The sequence below is a fragment of the Morus notabilis genome, unplaced genomic scaffold (assembly GCF_000414095.1).
Source record: "Morus notabilis unplaced genomic scaffold, ASM41409v2 Scaffold63, whole genome shotgun sequence".
Taxonomy (NCBI): Eukaryota; Viridiplantae; Streptophyta; class Magnoliopsida; order Rosales; family Moraceae; genus Morus; species Morus notabilis.
This window is the reverse complement of record NW_010365950.1, coordinates 741,570-763,941: the sequence shown is the minus strand read 5'-3', so window position 1 is coordinate 763,941 and position 22,372 is coordinate 741,570. Positions and strand designations below refer to the sequence as shown.

The window sequence follows — 22,372 nt, the reverse complement described above, 5'->3', positions numbered from 1 at the left end:
TGCTATGCTAGGTCATATTGCATACACCTTCATAAGTCAAGAGGAACTTATAAGAGTAATCTCAGTTGAGTGTCGTACTAGCCTCCACAAGGGAGGTAACTCAAGCTCCGCCAGGGAGAAAGAAAAAATAATAATAATGTCCTCCGACTCAAGGGAGGCATTCAAGTTATAATCACGGTGTCATGGGGGACCTTGCAAACCCTCACGTCCCGAAGATTGGGCGCAAGTGGTACGAGCACTCGGGCCTAAAAGAAAAGATAAGAAAGATAAGATAAGATAATAAGATTCTGATAATACATCATAATTAAGCATAATTGGCTCATGCATATTTATTCATCTAAACTTACAGTTATTTTGCGAGAGGTAGTTCCTACTTGCTGAGTGAAAGCTCATTATAGAATGTTTATACTGTAGGTAAGCAACCGGCATATAATGCCTGATGGACTGACGGTGAGTGGACAAACGATGTGGGGATCAGAAAATGGATACCGCTCACAGTATTTCCGCAATCAGCTTTATGTTATAAATAGTTTGCTAATTATGACTCTGAAACTATATGTTAAGTGGTTTTAAGGATTATGGCTATTAGTAAGTAAGATTTAAGGAGTACATATATATATATATAGTTATATTTATATGCTTTGAAGAACAGATATGTTAAGGTTGTATATTTTGTTAAGAAAGCAATTCGTATCTTATACTTACTATAAGATTTAAAAAAAAAATGTTCCGCAAATTTTAAAGAAATTTCAGTAAGTACAAGTTAAAAAGTTAGCTACAGTGGCGGCCTCAAAAGTGGGTCGCCACATAACTTACATGGAATTTCTTATTAGATACGTTTGGAATAGTAAATATAAATATTGGTCTCCAAGACAAATGGGACATACAATTGGACGAACTTTTCATGTCCATCCAAGCTCTGGAGAATTATACTATCTTAAATTATAATTAAATCATCAAAAAGGCGCAACAAGTTACGAAGCTCTTCGAACAATTAATGACATAACATATCCAACAAACCAAGCAGTATGCTATGCACTAGGCCTATTAGGAGAGGATTGAGAATTGGATGAATCTATACTAGAAGCTTCATTTTGGTCAACTACGACAATTATTCGTCATAATTTTATTATTTTTCAATGTAAATAACCCGATAAAATTGCTTGAAAAACATTAGAAACTTATGACAGATGATATATTACACAAAATTAAATCTTTATTTAATAACTCAAATTTTCAAGTACCTAAAACATAATTATATAATTTTGTACTATATGAACTAGAAAAAATATTAAATTTAAATTCATTAACCTTAACACATTTTAACTTACCTCTTCCAACTAGATCATTAATGGACGATTTAAATAATAAGCTTTTAAGAGAAGAACTTAATTACGATATATATAAAGTTAAAAGAAGAAAATACTAGATTAGTAAATAGTTTAAATAATGAACAACAATTTATTTATCAACAAATTTTACAATCACTCCATGAGGAAAAAAATAATATATTTTTCATCTATGGTCATGGCGGAACCGGAAAAACATATTTATGGAATGCAATAATCACAAAAATTAGATCAAATAATGAAATAATTTTAGCTGTTGCATCTTCCGTAATAACATCACTACTACTGCCTAAGGGAAGAACTGCACATTCTAGATTTCAAATACCATTGTCAATAGATAAATTTTCCACTTGTCATATTAAAAAAGGAACTCAATTGGCAAAATTAATTGATAAAACATCACTTATATTATGGGATGAAGCACCTATGACTAATAAATATTGTTTTGAAGCATTAGATAAAACACTTCAAGATTTAATAAATAACTTTGAGCAACCATTTGGTGGCAAGACAATTGTCTTAGGAGGTGACTTCCAACAAATTTTACTAGTTATTCCCACAGGAACAAAGGAAGATATAATAAATACAACTATAAATAACTCTTATTTATGGTCATATTTCAAAATTATAAAGTTAACAGAAAAGATGAGATTAAAACAATACAACCATACAGAACAAGAAAAAAAGGAAATTGTAACATTTTTGAAATGGATATTAAACGTTGGAGGTGGTACTGTTGAAGGAATAAAAGATTTAGAAAATGAAGACGCTATATGGGTAAAAATACCAGAAAAATACATGCTACATTATGATTCAAATCCAATTGAAAAAATTTTAACTTTAATATATAATCATTTAAATATTTACTTTAGCAATATTGAATACTTAAAAGAACGAGCAATCATAACACCAAAAAATAAAACAGCTAATGAAATTAATAATTACATATTATCCTTAATTTCTGGACAAGAAAAATCTTATTATAGTTACGACACTATTGCATCCTCATCCGAAAATATAGACGAACTTAATCTTTTATATCCTCAAGAATTTTTGCACACTCTTAACTTTAATGGAATACCACCACATGAATTAAAGCTTAAATTAGGAACACCTATAATGTTATTACAAAATCTAAATCAATCAAGTGGATTATGCAATGGAACAAAACTTATTATTACACAATTAACAAATAAAATTATAGAAGGACAAATCATAAACTCAAGCAACGTTAATGAAAAAGTCTATATCCCAAGAATAGAAATGATTGTACATGAATCTAAATGACCATTTACACTAAAAAGATGACAATTTCCTATTAAAATTTTCTCTGCAATGACAATAAATAAAAGACAAGGACAATCTTTGAATAAAATAAGATTATATCTAGATAGCGAAATTTTTACCCACAAACAATTATATGTTGCTTTATCAAGAGCTACAACTCCAAAATGATTGCATATACTAATTCATAATTCAATTAATAAATATCCAAATTATATAAAAAATATTGTTTACAAAGAAATTCTACATAACATCAAATAAAGAAATAAAATACCATATAAAAATACAAATATTATAATAAATTAAATATTAGATTCATAATCTTTTTTTATAATCAAAATTGCTTACTATTCATCTATCAAAAACATTTCGAATAAAGCTTCCTATTTTTATGCACCAAAATAATTACCTTTTTGTGCCAACAGTTAGCCAAAATGACCATATTAATTCGAGCCCTAAAACCAAATGAAGTTTATGAAACTATCAGGGCTAGAATCTGTAGATTATGGACGAATAATAATCTGAGCGCTGGACGTTTGATCAGTCTTGATTGTGTTTTAGCTGACAAAGAGGTAATACTTTTTAACAAATATAATATTCTATTATTTTTCATTTAATTCCAAATATTATAAATCTACTAACAATATTACCTTTTATATCTGCAGCATGAAGCAATTCAAGGATCAATTAGGGCATGAGATTCAGATACTATTTATCAAAAAATTTAATTAGGCAATATATATGATATTAGCAACTTCTTCGTCACTGAGAACAAATCAACATACAAAGTTGTTCCACATATTGTAATGCTACAGTTTGCCCGCGCAACAGTCTTCGTTCCAGTTACAGAACAAGCACCGCCTATTCCATTTCATAGATTTTACTTCATCAAATTCGATCAACTTCAGCACAGAATTCAGTCGACTAAATTACTTTTTTCAAAAAAAAAAAAACATCATCAATGTATTAATTAACGTCTTTAACATTTACTATTTATTTTTCAACAGATGTAATCGGTGTTCTTACAAGAGTACAAACAATTGAACAAACAAATATCAACGATAGATAAACATCTCGACGGACCATAATAATACAAAATATAAGGTAAATTAACTTTTCATAGTCATTACCACAATCATATAAAAAAATTTATATTTAATAAAAGTATAAAACTTTTACATCATTTAAAACTCTTCATTCTAGCGTTTTTATTTTGCCCTTTTTTTCTCACAGAAACGAACAACTTCAAGTCACATTATGGGGACATAAAGCAGATCAATTTGACAAAAATGTCATTAAATCAATGAAAGGACCAGTGGTTGCGGTTTTTGCAGCAATGTTGGTGAAACAATATCTAGGTATTTTTTAACAACTTATAAAAATAATATGTAAAATAAAAAATTTACATCTAATACACCAAAATATTAACCAATTTATTGTTTACGTTTAAGGCAATGCATATGTATCAAGTACTACAGCAACAATCTTCTATCTTGATCCAGATATACCAAAAACACAAACATTAAAAACAAGGTAAGAAACAAATCCCCAAACTTTAAAAACAACAAACTTTATGCAAATTTTTTCATAATAATAATTAATTATATATATAGATTCTCTCAGTAACCTCGAGAAAAGGGATGCGAATCACGGTCCTAGCGGGTTAGGGGCCTAATGTGTGTGCCCGAAACCTACAGACACGAATGCTGGACCAGAAAACCCGCTCCGTGCGAGCTTAGTTTTGCAATTTTTATTTTTGATTTGGCCAAGACCTTTCCAACCGTTTTGCCTAAGCTTAATGTTGTGCTTAATGGCTGGTAAATTAGCATAATGGTGATTAAAAAGGAATTAATGGTGTGGTTAATGTTGAGCTTAATTGTGATGTTAAAGGCGGGTTATTGCATCAGTTCTTCCTTGAACCTAGATATGTATTGTGGCCGGGTTCACCTTGATGAAAGGAAACTTTTTTGCACTATTAATATGTGTGATTAATACCTTTAATTCCTGGTCTCATAACCCCTTTTCCAAGAGCCTATATAAGGCGTCTACCACATGAAGAAGAGCACTCACTTGCACAGAGCACTCACCTCTCTCTCTCGAGTTCTTTCTCTTCTTTTCCAAGTTTCTCTTGTGTTATCTTTTGTAGTTCCGTTTTGGTGATAGAGGGAATGTCCGAGTTCTAGTTCGCCGGATGGTTCCGATAGTGCTTCAAACTACCGTTGTTGTCGTTGTATCCTGAGAGACGGACGTCCAACGTTGCCTCAAGTACTCGTCGGAGGGGACGAATCTATTTTAAAGAAAGCGTGGTTCACGTGCCTCGACATCCTTGAAATTTCATTTTCTGAGTTTGGTAGAAAGGTTGAATTAGTGTTGTACAATTTCGTTATTTTGTTCTTGCAAAAGTTGTTGTTCTTCTTTGTATTTTCTATATTTTTCCTAACACAATTTACTAACTAAAAGACCATATATATGTCCACATAGCAAAAGTACAACTACAACTTAATTAGGTTTCTCAATGTCACAAATGGGCAGTTTTCAGCACATGATAATCAAATGTGATCATTAATGAAAAGGAAAAAAATCACAAACAATACAATTTTTTGACGTGAATTAAATTCCAAATTTCTCCAAGATCTATACAAAGCGATGGATTAACTATCAATCATGTTACTCATCAACTGATCATCAAAACCGTAATCAATCTGCAACAATGAAGGAAATATTACAAAAACAGTCAATTGGATCATAATCAAGCTTTTAAATTCTTTGTAGCAACATTGTTGTTTTTTTGGTTGTACTCCGTAGCAACTTTGTTGATGTCAACATCCTGAGGTTGCTCATGATGATCAGACTGTGCAGCCATTGCCAACTCAAAATGTTTTAGAGAAATGGAAGGGAAAGAAAATACTTCTGGCGGATTGAGATTTTTCCAACCCTTCACAGGATTTGTTGTTGTTGATCCATCCAATCCAATGTGCGTCACGTGTTTAACGTCTGTTGGATATCCGATTTCTATCTCCTTCTCTATCTCTTCAATCTCTTCTTTGTAGACTAACTTTTCCAAGAAAAAAAGTTAAAAACTTGGGAGAAAATAACAAACATTATGCATAGTAAAAGTAGTAGAACAAAATAGAGATTACAGTATACGTCCACAGGGGGATTCTTAGGCATGAAAAAATTACTGTACAAGTATATGTATATGGTTTTTTTTTTTTTTTTTCCTTTCTGAAATCAAGCAATCAGATGTCCTCGATTCATCAAAAACACATACCACATACTTGTTTTCAATGCAATATTTGATCATTCTAATAGCATCGAGCATTTAGAAATGTACACACGTAAATTCTTCCACAAGCCCTTGAAATCTATACAAAAAGTTACAAGAACTAGAAAGGTCTTTTAATGGTAAAGGTGAGTACACGTTTCTGACCATTAGATGTGGTCAAAATCACATTAAAATAAAAAAGTATGCAAAATCTTATGACGATTGAAAAAGAGACCTATCGGTATTTACTTTTTCAAACCCTACCATAGAACTCTCCCGAGAAAGAAAGAGAAGAAATGAATGAGAGGAAAAATCATTCACATGCCCACAAAGTACTGCCCAACATTCTAGAATAGAAGCCATCATCCTCTACTAATAAGAAAAACCAACTTTCTAGGTGCATAAATTCAGAAAATGGCCATCTGGGCATGCACAAAATTATTCAACATTGTTGAAATTGAAGCACTTATTTTATTTATTTTCAAAAAAAAAAAAAAGAAGGAAACGAAAAGCATGATTTTACTTACCAAATATCTGAGACAAACTTTTGATGCTTCGGATCAATCTCTGTATGCCACCGGAAATATAAGGCTTTGGTAGAGTCAGGAAACTGATGAAACCATTCCTCTTGTTCTTCACTTGAGACAATGAACTTTCTTCTGTTTCTGGTCTTCCTTAGAAAACACACCAAATAAAAATATATAAAAGAGAACCTAAATATATCATCAAATTCTCTACTAGAGAAACAAGATCCTGAGAGAGTAATGATTAAGAGAACGATCAAAACAACATACTCGTTGGTTTTTGTTCTTCATCATGACATGGTTTCTTCACTTGATTAGTAGTACTGCTTTTCCCGAGAGCAATGCTCGATTCGGAGGCGCATCCGATGGCAAAAGGAAGAACAACAAATCTCTCAACGCGATCCGATCTCATTGTAGTAATCTAGCCACAACCCTTCTGATCAAATGATAAAACCAAACTAATTAAAATGGCTTATCCCAAAAAAAACAGTACCTATTTATAACAAAAGACAGAAAATCTGAAAAGTAGTACCACTTCTTCTCTTTGGCTTTGGCTTTATGGGCAAGCTAGAATGATATAGTGTGAGAAAAATGTTATAAAAGTTTGGTATAAAACCATTTGAAGAGAAAGAAAGGAAATTATAATTATATGAATAGTGGGTGTGTTGGAGAGAGTTGTTAGTTTGGTTAAACTGTGCAATTCAACCTGCCACTAATACACTATTGTTGATTGAATGTCGTTTTTTGAGGGTCATTAGTTTTTATTCCCACAAACCAAACTTTTTTTTCCATATTAAAGTAATTATATACGTATACTATTTATGATTGTTATATTGTGGTGGGTTCACTTTTGGCCATGGCTCTCTTAGAGACCAAGCTAAGAATTTATACAATTTCCCAAATTCTTAAACTCTTTGTTTTATATATAATTCAAAAGTCACTTTTCTTTGTTCATTTTGAATAAATTAACATTAATTCAAAATGATTGCATCAATAATTGAGTGAATCACAAGTGATTTCTGTAATAGCATTCAACATGGTGTTGAGTGTTTCTTGCTCGATCGTCCTGTTGAAGGCAGGGCTGGGATTGGTTGATTTTTGTATGATTAATTTCATATTAATCAAAGCTTTAATCCGAATTAGTTCGGCTGGCAATATCTTGTCTAAATTGTTTTCAACTCCCCGATTATAATTACTTCGTAAATGAAATTTAAAAAGAAAAAAGAAAAAGACACATTTTAGTGTAAAGTCCTTATCCAATTACACACAATTTTAAAAATTTTAGGGCTATTTATCTTTTTATACCCTATATTATATTTTATTAGAAGTATACAATCGTTTTTTAATTCATAAAAAATAAGCATTCAAATTACAGATAATACATAAATCTGTATCTTTTCTCGGTCAAAATTTAATTTTAACTTGTGAAAAGACCAAATTATTTTTAAAAGGGGATTGTATACATGCTCACTTTAAGAATAATTTGATCGAAGTCAAAATACCGAAAAGAGTATAGAATTATATACTAATTGTATTTATTATATGGCCAAGTTTTAAAATTTAGATGATGTGGTAAAATATTGTTGGAGGACAATTAATGGGACAAGAAACTCTCAACTCCTATTTAAAATGTTACATTTATTTTTATTATAATTACTAAGCTTTTTAACTTGTAAAAATAAAAGTTTAATTTCTTAAATAATTTAATACTGACAACGTTATAATAACTAAACGAAAACGAGAATATATCGACCATCGAATAACAGTCAAATATTAAAATTTGGCATATGTTATAATTAGTACTAATTTCAACAAAGTCAAATTTAGCACATAAATAAGCATTATATTGGAGAATTGTTTTCTTTAAAAAAATATTAAAATTTCTCATTGATGTAATCATTTATGACCAAGATATCATTAGATATAAATCCAACATAAATCCTTTTCATCGCCAACCTAATTTTATACGTCAAAACATGAGTACCACGTGGGTTGCTATGTACTATAACGTACTATTTGAAGGGGAAAAAGATTAAAAAAATGGAAAAGGAAATAAAGAGAAAAAGATTGACTGGCCACTTTGCTTGCATTGCAAGGACATTCCTTATTCATCAAAGAAACAAAAAAGGACATCTCTTTGCCTTTTATGGTGTTGAATCGCTTCACGCATAAAATTAACCCCCCTTTCAACGGCGATGTATGTAAATTTTCTGATAGGCTTCAGAGAAAGCCTAACTTTTTGTTATCTTTATTCTTTTACTTTTTTTTTTTTTTTTTTTTTTTTTTTTTTTTTTTTTTTTTTTGGTATTGTTGTTTCAAAAACATTGTTATGCATTATGGACAAGAACGGAACAAAAGAGTATGCATCATAAAATACTAGACGTGTTTTATGATTCGTCCGGTCTGTCTGAATAGGAAAATTATTAATCAAACTATTTAAATTTATTTTTGATCGAATTAATCAGTTTAAAATTTAAAAAAAAAAAAAAAAACTTGAAGGGGGAGGAGAATTAGAATTCTACACTTTAAAATAAAAATGGCAACAAGACGGGGTAGGGGCGGTATATACTTCCCTCATCCTCATGCTCGTCTCCATATCCATCTAATTTAAGGCGGAATCAAGATCGGAAAATCCCCACCAGGTGAACTATCCTTATACCTTACCAGTTACTCACTAAGAATTTAAAAATACTTGCAACGTTATCAAACCGCAAAGAAACTTCCATTAAAATAATTAGAAAATTGAACAACATAACTACTAATACGTCATAAAGATAAATCAAAATCTTAATGCCAAATTTATACTCGAACAATAACAAACCAAAGTCTAAAAGCAACATTGTAACTCGAGCATATGTTAAAGTATACATAATTGGGGCGGGATGGAGATAGGAGAGCTTCCCTAACCCCGCCTTACCCTCGAATCGGGGGCTAAATTTCTCATAACCTCCCCTATCCCCATATAATATCCCTACACTTACTCAATTAAGGGCAAATACGTAGCCGCAAGTGTATCCTGGAGTAAGAATGTCATTTCTAACCTTGTAACGAAGTCATGTGTGAAATTACTGATAGGTTATGCCTACAACTACAATTTAAAACTCTAAAGAAAAAACAAACTAAACCTAATTAGGGATTTGGGAGTATGATTGTTTTTTTAGTAAAAGATCATTGTTTTGTAAAATTAGAAAAATGATTTTTTATTGACTTTATTTTATTATTAATTAATTTGATGGTTAATCACTGATTAAATTTAGCTTATTATCGATTAACTTGATCATTCATCACTGATTAATCAATAACAGTTAGTGATTAACGAATATTAGTTATTAATTAATACATTTCAAGCAACAAATTATCGATTTATCAATACCAAGTACTACCATGTCTCTATTTTATAATTATTGTGTTTTTCTCTATAAGTAGGGATTGATCTCTTTAACATTTTATTCCCCTAAATTTTACTTGTTTTGACAAATTATTATATATACTAAAAGAGGGTAGGAAAATCATTCTTCATTGTACAATGTTATGAATAGTGTAATTCCGGTTTTCCTCTTTCTTCTCCTGCGATGGATTTTGTGGTCTATTCATTAAGGAGACGTTTGGTTCATGGATTAGAATTATAATATTATAACCATTTTCGATTTATGTGTATTTTTTGTGAGAGAAAACACTGTAGCGAATTATGAACCATGATTTGAATCAGGGGACGAATCCTTCAACCAAACAACCCTGAACTGTTCATCATCTCTCAGATTCACTGTTCCTTTGGAGTTGGACAGTGGAAAAAGTTCAGCCCTTCCTCTTGAAATGTCCGATTTGCTCCTCTTTTCTCTTCTCTTTTTGCTTTGATAAAAGGCAGGGCCTTTTTCTTTTTACAAAAGATCGCAAGCCAACTCAAAATAATTATAATAATAATTATAATTATAATAATAATAATAATAATAATAATAATAATAAATAATAATAATAATAACAATAATAATAATAATAATAATAATAATAATAATAATAATAATAATAAGAGAAAGATACTAACGCTTTCTAGACAACAACTCTTTTTTTTTCATTTATTTTTGTTGAGATATCTGTTTGCCGTAATCCGTATTAAACAATGTACAAGAAGCTCATTTATTTTTCTAAATCCTTTAATTTACACTATATATAATTAAAATTTTTTCAATCTCCCTAGTAATTATCACTAAATTTTTTAAAATTTGTATTTTACAATTCTAAAGAACAACAAAAAAAAAAACGGAAAACAAAGAATGTAACACGTTGTAAGCATTTTCAACTTCCTGTATAATATACAATTTTGTCCGCAGCAACGCGCGAGCATACCACTAATCTATAATCTATAACAATATAAAATAAGGAATGTATTTACAATTTATATAGACACAAAGACACTGTTCAAACTTTAGTCTTTCTATTTTGTCTTTTTGTGAGTTTTTCCTTTTAGCTTTTGAGTTTTTTTTTCTTCCTTTGATGTTTTTTTGTTCTTTTCCATATTCTCTTTTCCTTTTACTTTTTCCCGCAAAATTTGATATTTTTCATTCTTGCCCTTACTTTTAACGTATCTTCTTTCATTTACACATTAAGTTTTTTTAGGTGTTATCATACTTAGATATTTCTTCTCGATTGTATCCTAAAACTTATTTATTTCTTCATTTTAGTCATTTTTTAACTTTTTTTATTTTTGTATTGAAATTTCTTTCATTTTGGTTCCTTTGGCTCTAGAACTTATTTATGACCCGTTTGGAATATATATTTAAATCAGTAATTCTGATTCATTAGTAAGTTTTTTGTGAGACAAGAAATTTTTTAGTTCTAATTTTTTGTGAGATAAAAAAACACTAGCAGAATTCAAGTTATAATTCAAATATGCTTACCAAACAAGCCCTTATTTCTTCATTTTCCTTTTTTTTTACCCTTTTTCTTAAGTTTTGCACTAAAACTTTATTTTTTAGTTACTTTTACTCTAAAACTTATTTACTTCTTTATTTTTTCCCTTTTATGCCCTTTTTATTTTAGTCCTTTTTTTTTTCGTTTTGATTCCTTGTGTCTTCAAACTTATTTATATCTTTCTTAATAGGTCCTTTTGACCCTTTTTTATTTTTGCCCTCAAATTTTATCTTTTTTCGTTCTGGCTCATTTTACCGTAAAGCTTATTTATTTCTTTTTTGGTCTTTTCTTACCCTTTTTTTTATTCTTCCCTAAAATTTTAAATTGTTTTTCCCATTTTTGTTTCTTTTACCTTAAAACTTATTTATTTCTTTATTTTTGGTCATCTTTTACACATTTTTAAATTTTTGCCATGAAATTTTGTTTTACTTTTTTTTCCCTTTGGTCCCTTTTGCCATAACATTTATTTACTTCTTTATTTGACTCCACCGTTACCTTTTTTTTTTTTTTACCTTCTTGCCCTAAAACTTTATTTTCTTCATTTTGGTTCCTTTTTTAGATTTTACGTTCAAATGTTATATGTTTTTAATGATAACATGATAATTAAAACTTAACATACGATAGCACATAGAGTCCAACTAATTATTCCTTGACTTTTAAATTTTGACGACTAACCTTTTGAACCTATCACACTCTTGTAATATGGCTCAAATTTTTACTCCCTAAGTTTTACATATTTTGATAAATTGCTCCATAAATTTTAAATCTGAACAATTAAAAGTTAAAATATGTGCTTAAAAAGCATATTTATAATCCTATTTTGATATTACGAGAAATAAAATTATGAATTTTATTAATAATTTATACAATATTTGAATATTGTTACAATTTTTGAGTAAATACAATAAGGATCCAATAATATAATTGCATTTATGAACATTTTATATTTATAACTAAAGATACTAATTTTAAGCATAAGTATTTTTTTACATCCATTTTATTTTCTTCAATTTAATAAAATTATACTTTTTTTAAAAAAAAATTTCCTTAAATCTACTTGCATTTTCATCATGTTTACTTCGTTTGTAAACGAGATTTTTTTATTTCAAATATAATGACCACGTCAGTTTTTTTTTTCCATTTCAAGTTTACATTTTCTCTTTTTTTTTTTCCATTTTCAGAGAGGTTTTTATCTTTTTTTTTTCTTTTGCGAAAACCATTTTCGGAGCTTTTGGTCGAAAGAAAATTGCAACGAATGCATGTATCTTTACTAAAGAAAAAAGAAGAAAGAAAAAAAAAAGGAAATGCCGTTTAAACAAAACGACATGTCGTAGACATACAATTTTCAGTAGAGAAAACGACATCCAATATAACGGAGATGGTGTTGTTATGTTGACCCTCCCCGGCGGCTACCATTTCTGATCTTCCAACATATGAAAAAACAAAAATACAAAATAAAAATACAAAATTGTGGATTCGTTTTGCAATATTTCAACGGATAAAATCCTGCGAATCACCCAACCTTGAAAAACTCAAAAAATAACTAATCAAAAAAATTAGAAGAAATAATTCTAATCCAAATAATTAAAAAAAAAAAGCCAAAAACAAAAAGAAAATGGAGAAAGCGATTGGGAATTGGGGGGAAAAACTACTGTAGACATCATAGCGAGCCAAGAGCTCACTGAGAGAAAAAGAGCACTGGCTTTCTGAGACGCCTTGATTCGTTATCAGATCCTTTCCTTCACATTTTGAGTTTTGATTATCAAAATCAATAATCAAAATGGGAAGGATGAAAGACACGACCACAGCAGAGTTCAAGCTTTATCTCTCACTCGCAGTTCGTTTCTTAGTAATAGGATCTCTTCCTTAGGGTTTTCCAATCTCATTCTTCCCTATTTATAGAAGCGTTTTTTTTGCGCTTCTACCCCCAAACTTTGCTTGAATTCTCAAGTTGCTCTCTTTTTTATGGTTTTTTTTTTTTTTTTTCATTTTTATGCCTGCATTTTCAGATTGTCCAAAAAAAAAAAAAAAAATCATACCATGTATTTTAGATTGTATCGCGTTTATATCTTCAGATTCAAATTTTTGTTTTTTTTAAATAAAAAAAAATGAATTTTTGTTCCATTCTTACCTTGTTCTCGGTTAATGGTCAATTTTAACTATAAAAAGGACCTAAATTCCATTAAAAGGAACAAAGAATTTATAATCTATAATCTATAATCTATAATCTATATATTAAAGGGGAATGCACTTATTATTCATCTAAACACAAATTACTTTTTATCTAGACACAAAAAAACTATTCAAAGTTTTGTTTAAGTTATTTTGTCTTCTTTTGTGTCACGGGTCAAGCTTTAATTGAGAGCTTTTTTTTAGTAAAATACACGTGTTGTTGTTGTGTAAATGGTCTATCTTTTTAGTTTACCATGTGTCTGAATAGTATTTGTGGAAAAAGGAGTTCACGTAAATCACGATGCAGGTAATTAAACACTAATAAAAAGTGGCAGACATTACCGTCCCGCGCGTTCTAATTGACTCATTGAGAATCGTAGCGGGGCCTGCCTGATGCATGCATACTGCTTCACTCTCCTTTTCTGCACGTACTGTTCATACACGCATCAAGATCGTTGATAAGCTTCATCTGACTATTCATTATTATTATTTATTATATTTATTTTGAACTAATTTGTGGTTTGATTTTGTCTGTTTTAAAACTATTTTGCATCAAATTTTTTATTCTGCTCAAATAAAAATATTATGAATAATTTGAATAAAATTAAAATTAAACAAAATGCACTAAAATAAAATAAAATAGCACCAATTAAATAAAAATAAATTTTTAAAAAGAAATAAAATTAACATAAAACACAACAAAATAAGTTAAAATCATTTATCTGTGTCTAATACTTCAGATCGTTTTCTCGCTTTTATCTTCATTTCTTTCTTTTTTCTTTTTTTTTAAACAATAATTTATATAACTACCATTTTAAATGAATCACGCACGCAAAGTGCACGTTAAAGACTAGTAAGAATAGACAGAGTTCAAAAATATAAAGGACATTTAGGTATTTATAATAATCAAAATCAACCTTTGCCAAAAAAAATGTAGAGATTTAACATGATTTTGAAATGTGAAGGGAAATTTTTAGAAAAATCGTCAAAGAGGTAACATTATTTTATTTCTACTGTTGTTTATAAGTTTATCTTATGTTATTAAGGGCGTTTTGTATGCAATAATTTTAAGCATAGAAATGAGAATCTGTAAGATTACCATGTTTGGTACAAGAACTCTAATTTTTAGATTCCCAAGAAAGTAAATACTATAGGATTTACTTTCCCTCAATTTGATTTGAGGGTGATATTTAGATGCCCGGGAATCTAACTAAATGTGAGATTCTCACATAAAGCCCAAAGCCACCATCATCACAACTAGACCACCACAAAAATCATCACAGCCACCAACGACTAGCCTCGCCCCGCGCTAGCTGCCGTCACACAACCCAACCACCGTCGGCCTCCGCCATGAAACCAGCACCTCGCCGGCCTCCTTCACGTGAAACCTAACACCCCGTCGGCCTCCGTCGTGAAACCAACACCTCGTTGACCTCCGTCATGAAACCAACACCTCGCCAGCCTCCTTCGCAAAACCCAGCATCTCGCCAGTCTCAATCGGGAGAAACGCAACACTTCACCGGCCTCTGTCGTGAGAAACCCAACACACCGCCCTCCGTTGCGAGAAACCTCTTAGCGTTGCACAACGCCTCCTCCGTCTTAGGGCCCCCTCTTCGTCGCTCGTCGTCGTCCTCCCACCCCCAAATTGAGAGAGAAAGAGAGAGATAGATCGAGATTTAGGGGAGATGAGAGAGAGAGAGTCAGATTGCGAGAGAGGAGAGAGAAAGATCGTTAAGGATATTTTTTTTAATCTTCATTTATAAATATTTTTCTTTAAATTTTCATTAATTTTAAAATTATTAAGAGAATTCATTTTTTTTAAATTTTATTTTTTCTTATACTTTTTTTTAAAAAAAATCTAAAAGTGTGAAAATTATATTCTCCTAATTTTTTTTTAAACACAACATTCCCATGCATAACCAAACACTGTAATACACTATTCTTGGGAATTTGAGACAAGATTCCTATATGTAACCAAACACAATAATGTATTATTCATGAGAATCATATTACCTTCCATCACTTTCCCAGGAATATGATTTCAACTGATTACTGCGTACCAAACGCCCCCTGAATGTTTTGCAGTCATCTGCTCATATCATGTGAGTTATCTTTTTTAATAGTCTATAGATTATCTTTCATATCCTATAAGTTATTTTTCATATCTTGCAGGTCATTTTACATATCATATGAGAATATTTGTTATCAACAAAAATCTATCATAAACTATTTTTTTTCTTCAAATTCTCTCTCTTTTTCTCTCTTCCTTTCTCCCTCTCTCAGAAACTAAACTAAAAAAAAAAAAAAAAAAATTAGAAAAAGCAAATCTGAAAGGAAAACTTATGCAAGTGAGAATTCAGTGCTTTTCAGAGAAGACCGCAGCAAGCGGACAATGGCAACAAACGAAGACAGATCCCCAAGAAAGATGTCACCGTAGTGGAGCTTTGTCAGATATTACAAAATAAAGTTTGATGGGCATTTTGTGACACAACCTATAGTTCGGGGGACAACCGTGTAATTTGTTTATATTGTATTATAGACTATCATATCTTATCTTTTCTTGATTAATGACCAATTTTCGCTAAAACAACCTAAATGCCCTTAAAGGAGAAAAATAAGTAGAAGAAAGAAAAAAAACAACAAAACGCTAAGAGCATTTTACATAACGTTTAGTTCATGAATTAGAATCATGTGATTAGAATTATTTTCAATTTACGTGTATTTTTTATGAGAAAAAACGTTGTAGCGAACCATGAACCATGATTTAAATCATGATTTGAATCCTCCAACCAAACATATTTTCATAGTCAAAATAAACTTTTAACCGAAAAATATAAGGATTTGCCTGAATTTAGTAGGTAAAGATAAAAATTTGATACAATTGAAAATAAAAGATACGATTTTTTTTTTTTTTTGATAACCTCAAAATACATTGCATAAAAATAAAAAACTAATCATACAGGTTTCTATTTTTTGTTGTGATTACATAAATGCCCGAACTGTTTACTTTTCGTGCAAATGCAGCCGTGGGCCTATTAGTAAAGCCCAGAAAAGACCGACTCTGGAGTCTTAGCCCAATCCAGCTCTATCATCAGTTTTCCGACGAGAAGAAACTACTCTAGGGTTTCTATTTGTTTCTCTCTCTATATCACTTGATCGCCATTCCGAGGAAAATCCTCCGTAGAGAGAGAAACCTTCTTCTTCTACCCCAACTCGCGAATACCACTTTCTCTCTCTACGAGCTTTAGAAACTGCGTAATCATGGCGAACAGTGAGTGAAATTCCTTTTCTGTTCGCGTTTGTTTGGTTATTTGACGAATTGGTTTCTGACTGGTTTCGATGCCTGTGTTTGGCAGTGGCGAGATCTTTCCTTCAAGTGGCAGCGACGGAGGAAGTCGCGTCTCCTCTCAGAGTTGTTCAGATTGAAGGCCTGGTACTAATTTTCTCTCTTTCTGGTTCTCGATTTTTCAGTTAAGTTGATTCTTAGGAAACCCCAGGTGTATCAAGTTTGGAGCTTTAAATTATATATATATATATATATATATACACACACACACACACACACACACACACACACACACACACACACTTGTATATATTGTATCGTAGCGTTCGTCGTAAGCGTGCTGGAGAATTTTACAGTTTTCATCGTTGAGCTGACAATGCCTTGATTTGAAACGAATTCAGTGCCGTTCTTGAATTTTTGTTGTGTTTACCTCTTTGTATTACTTAGATTTCTTTTTGTTTGTTTGTTTTAATGGCTGCTTAGATAACATTGGGGAAATAGGAGGAAATAACATCAATTTTTGAGCTGACAATGCCTTTGTTTGAATCGAATTCAGTGTCATTCTTCAATTTTTGTTGTATGTACCGCTTTGTGTTACTTAAGAGTTTTTTTGTTTTGTTTTTTTTTTTTACACGTTGGGGAAAATAGGAGGAAGTATATCAACTTTTGAGCTCAAAATTTTGATATCTATTGTCCGTAGTTGACCTTATATAAAATTTTAGGATTTTTCTCTTCAAGCTGACAATTTTTTGGTCGAGTCTAATCAAGTTTTGTTCTTCAGTCAATATACTTTATTGTGTTACTCAAGGCCTGTTGTTCTATTCGTAGGTTTGAACATGAATTAAAATTTTTTTGAGAAAAAACACTTGGCAAAAAGGTTTGGATTGTGGTTTAAACCCATGAAAAGAATGGTTTTTTGGATTTTTTTTTCCTGGGTTTTAAATGGCTGCCAAAGTAAACACTGCTAAATAAAAGAAGAAAATAGTCAAAGATTTTGAGCTTCAACGTTCTATGTATATAATCTACTGTTTGGTCGTAGCTCACAGATTGTGAACTGACAATGCTTCTAATCGAAATTCAATTGAATTCTGTTCCTCTGATTTTCTTCCTCTTTATATAATCTAACTTCCTTTTTTTTTCCCCTTAAACAAAATTTCTTGTTGAACAGGTTATCCTGAAGATAATCAAGCACTGCAAGGAGTTTTCACCCGCTTTAGTCACAGGGCAACTTCTTGGGTTAGATGTGGGGAGTGTTCTTGAAGTCACCAATTGTTTCCCCTTTCCGGTGTGATATTTTATCGTTCACTCCTTATTCCTTGTATTATGTAGAAAATTAACTTCATTTTACCTACGTTCTTCTAACTCTTTTTCCACTTGTACAATTTGTAAAAAATTTGAACTATATTTAGATTCGGGAAGAGGATGAGGAGATTGAAGCAGATGGTGCTAATTACCAGCTTGAGATGATGAGATGTCTGAGAGAGGTTAATGTTGACAATAACACTGTTGGTTGGTAAGTTTGATATGAACATGTGTTTTTGCATCATTTTAATGACGGGATGCTTACATATGCATATATCGTAATTGGCGATATTGATGAGAACACAAACAACTTTTACCTTTGTGCACTTAGTTGTTCGGCTATCTGGTTGTCATAATAGAATTCTACAGTTTGGTCTTTTTGTTTCTAGATATTCGTACTCTTCTTTCCTCTTTAATCTATAATCTCTCTCTCAAATGTTTCAGGTACCAATCGACTTTGTTTGGTTCTTACCAAACAGTGGAGCTGATTGAGACCTTCATGAATTATCAGGTAATGAAAAGGTTGCTTTGATTTTCAGCTTGCAATTAATTCCAAATAAAGAATTGTATTTTGGGCCTGTATATTAGTTTCTTTGTGGAGGTTAGGAAGACTAAATGAATGGACATAGAACAGGGGTGTGTGTGTCTATCTCTGTGTATTCTTTGTCACAAACTTATGGGTAGTTTAGAAGTTTGGTGGTTGCAAATTAGAGTTTTGTTAAAATAAAGGGCAAGGGCAAAGGAACCTTAGTTTTGGTAGCCATGTTCTTGATTGGCTGTTGGTAATGGGCTAAAGTTGGAAGCGTGAAAAAGTCGGCGGAGGTTTGAGTAAATTGTGTAAAAGAAGAATTCATTGTATCTTGTGCTTTGAGTTTGATGCACTTGCTACTAAAGGAATGTTAATTCTTTATTGAATCATGGGCCATGAGGATTTATAGTAAAAGTTGTTGAATTGAGATGTTGGATTTTAGATTGTGTGATATGAGCTTACAAGTGTTAGATTAAGTGTCTTGGTCCTAGAACTGGGGTGACATCATTTTGTTAGTTTTATTAATGTAGGGGGAATATTGAACTGGGGTGACATATTTCAGGGGTTGAAATGAATCCTTTCAAAGTTTAGGGGGCATGTTGAAACAAGGTACAAAGTTCAGGGGGCAATTATGAAATTAATCCTAGAAAAATTAGTTTCACACGTTTTTGACGGGTTTTCGTTTCATTATTTTTTTTTGCAGGAGAATATTAGACGGTGTGTATGCATAATTTATGACCCGTCAAGGTCCAATCAAGGTGTCTTAGCGCTTAAGGCACTAAAGCTTACTGATTCATTTATGGATCTTTACCGCAATAACAATTTTACAGGAGAGAAGTATGGTCTCTTCATTTTATGTTATATTCTGTTCTGTTGAAATAAATAATGAGATTTGGACTAATTTTCATCTGTTTTGGTGGTTATTAGGTTGAGAGAAAAGAACTTGTCATGGGTGGATATATTTGAGGAAATACCTGTAAGCTGCTTTAACTTTACCTCTTGTTTTTTTAGGAGATGGAAGTCTATTAGATCTGCTTCAAAATCTTGAAAATATTGCCCGTCTTTTTTTTCTTTTTTTTTGGGTGTAATTCTTCCTTGAAGCTAAATATTTTGTTTCAATCATCGAAGTGGTTGTTGCTGAACAGTTCTCATAATAATTATTGGATGCATCCCATAGTTATTGGGAATGCAAAGAATATTATCAAAATGCTGCAAATAAGTGTTTGGGCAAAACTATTAACCTAAATAAGTCTGTTCTTTTTCTCGTGTCACTTATCTGTAACCACATCGTAATTATTAATTGTCAGGTCAGATTAGAACAGGTCATTGTTGATCATTTATTCACTATTCAGTGTATAAGATATGACCACTCATATTCAGTATACATGTGGCAATTGGAACATTGTGTCGATAAATTTCTGATTATTATTTCAACTATCTTGATGTTCATGTTTATCATTGTGAAGATGGGATAGTCACATCATTATGGGGGCCTGATGACTATTTAGTTATTTTCTTAATTTACTGTTTACGCTGATTGTTATTGATTTACTTCTACTTTTACTACTATCTCTTACTGGCTACTCCTGTCACAATCATATGAGTTTGGGAATAATGCATAAATGTCCTGATTATTCTGGCATAATGTTAGATGTTACATTCACAAATAAATATTGGTTAATATACTAACGGTTCTCCTTTAACTTGATAATAGATCAAAGTCTCTAATTCTGCACTTGTTAGTGCTTTTATGACGGAGCTGGAAGCTGATACACCTGTTACCCAGGTATGAGATGATCTTTTACTATGAAATACTTCACACGTATACAATGTTTGGATCCTTGTTTGACTTTGGTTCCCATGTTAGTGTGACTATGATCGTTTGCAACTGTCAACCAGTCCATTCTTGGAGAGGAATATGGAATTTCTGATTGAGTGCATGGACGATTTGTCGATGGAACAGCAAAAGGTTTGTAACTATCTTTTTGGAGGGTTATATTCCTGTGATGAATTGTTTGCATGACATGATGAGTTTCTTCTACAGTTCCAATTCCACTACCGAAGCCTGTCGCGTCAGCAAGCCCAGCAGCAAGCATGGCTTCAGAAGCGAAGGTAACAACAGTCATCTTTTCAATTGGTTTTCGTTTTCTAGATTTTCTGTGGTATTGTTGCCATATTGGTTCCATAGGAAATTGTCGCCCTTGTGGGTGCATGAGTGTCAACATTTATTTTGGTTAGAGGGGTGGGGTATGGGGTTCCTGTTATTTATCCACTTGGAACATTTTGGTTATGCTTGTTCTCTGTTGGTGCACTTAGTTTTCCTAGCCAGATGCATGTGGGTTTAAGACCATTGGTATATGGCTATATGTTAAATTAAGTTAAAAATATTAGGATGTTGGTATTTGATTCTTAAAGAACTTCTTAATTTCTCTTTCAAACTACGTGTAATATAGGCTCGGTAATTGACTATATTATTTTGTAGGGCTGAGAATGCTGCAAGGAAGCTCGCAGGCGAAGACCCTTTGCCTGAGGAGGATCCTTCAAATCCTAGTTTCAAGCCGATCCCTGAGCCATCTCGGTTGGAGAGTTTCCTCATAACAAATCAAATCTCAAACTATTGCAACCAGATTAATGGGTATGTAGTAAAATTCCATGCACTCATGTTTTGAATGTTTTCTTGTGGGCTCTGTTTTGAGCTTTATCACTCTCCCTGATCTTATATTTTCTTACGCGAATTGTCCTCTCATAACTTGTTTTTCCATGCATCTAAGCAGCACCCTTCCCTCTTTCTGCCCCCCTGCATAATTTTTCATCTCTGATTGGTCATCACGATCTGGTGATTGTGGATTGACCATTACGAAAATATTCGGTGGATTTCTACTAAAGAATAGTTTTTACTCAGTGGCTCAAATCACGTTATCATATTAATAGATCTATACATTATTAATATCTTAACATCCGCTTAGTGGTGTACACTTTTGCCTTTCTCCGAGATGAAATAAATAAATATCCTTCTACTGCGCCATTTGACAATGCTGAGCTCTTCTATATCTTATTTAACTTTTTGGATGATATTTCTATAGGGTTGCGGGGCAAAGCTTCAGCAGATTGTATTTGATGAAAGCGTTGCAGGAAGATTGATGCAAAGTGGATTGATCAGAGGTTTTGCTTGGGAACGGATCAAATCTGCGTAAGATTACTTAAGGAGAAAATTTTATCTTTTTGGTCTCGTTAATTTCTTGACAGAAGATCGTGATTGATTGCCTTGTAATTTTTATTATTTTTATTTCTTTTTATTAATATTTCCAATTTTTAGAAGTATTATGCCCTTGTGTTTTAGAAAAGCCTATCTGATGTGGAATTATTTGCCAATTTGTCTTCCTGGTAGAATGTCCAAGAAAATGTTTAAATCTTGCTCTCTGAATTATAACCTATGTTTGGTAGAGTGGAAAGAAATTGGAGGAATGTTAAGAGGAAACGGTATTGTTGGGTTTGGTCGAGGGAATAGGGGAAGAATGACCTTACAAATTCATGGGGTTCACTATTTCGTAATTCTTCTAATTTCAAAGAGAGGAGAGAATATTTGATAAAACAAAAGGGCTCTTTCCTAGTTTAATGATTTAGGGCATTGTTTGACCGTAATATAATAATATAATGTTTGGTGTTATCATCATAATATGAATGGTAAATTAATACGGTGTATGTCGTATTATTGAATATGGCTCATTTTTAGTGTATTGTGTCGTATTATTT

At 31.6% G+C, this 22,372-nt stretch overlaps 2 protein-coding genes across 2 annotated transcripts; one reads left to right on the top strand and one right to left on the bottom strand.

The window, feature by feature from the left end:
• Window positions 1–5,244: 5,244 nt before the first annotated feature.
• Window positions 5,245–7,025, bottom strand: LOC21404613 (CRIB domain-containing protein RIC4). The gene is made up of 4 exons (XM_010108946.2): window positions 6,955–7,025; window positions 6,693–6,858; window positions 6,426–6,572; window positions 5,245–5,684 (listed from the first exon to the last, which is right to left on the bottom strand). The coding sequence occupies exons 2-4, from the start codon at window positions 6,832–6,834 to the stop codon at window positions 5,383–5,385; spliced, it is 591 nt and encodes a 196-aa protein (XP_010107248.1). The 5' UTR covers window positions 6,835–6,858; window positions 6,955–7,025; the 3' UTR covers window positions 5,245–5,382.
• A 9,568-nt stretch (window positions 7,026–16,593) lies between these two features.
• On the top strand, window positions 16,594–22,032 carry LOC21404612 (eukaryotic translation initiation factor 3 subunit H). Its single transcript, XM_024172771.1, has 12 exons — window positions 16,594–16,773; window positions 16,859–16,935; window positions 17,957–18,073; window positions 18,198–18,301; window positions 18,535–18,601; window positions 19,323–19,456; window positions 19,547–19,595; window positions 20,334–20,405; window positions 20,487–20,588; window positions 20,664–20,731; window positions 21,102–21,254; window positions 21,703–22,032. The coding sequence occupies exons 1-12, from the start codon at window positions 16,764–16,766 to the stop codon at window positions 21,758–21,760; spliced, it is 1,011 nt and encodes a 336-aa protein (XP_024028539.1). The 5' UTR covers window positions 16,594–16,763; the 3' UTR covers window positions 21,761–22,032.
• The last annotated feature ends 340 nt before the right edge of the window (window positions 22,033–22,372 follow it).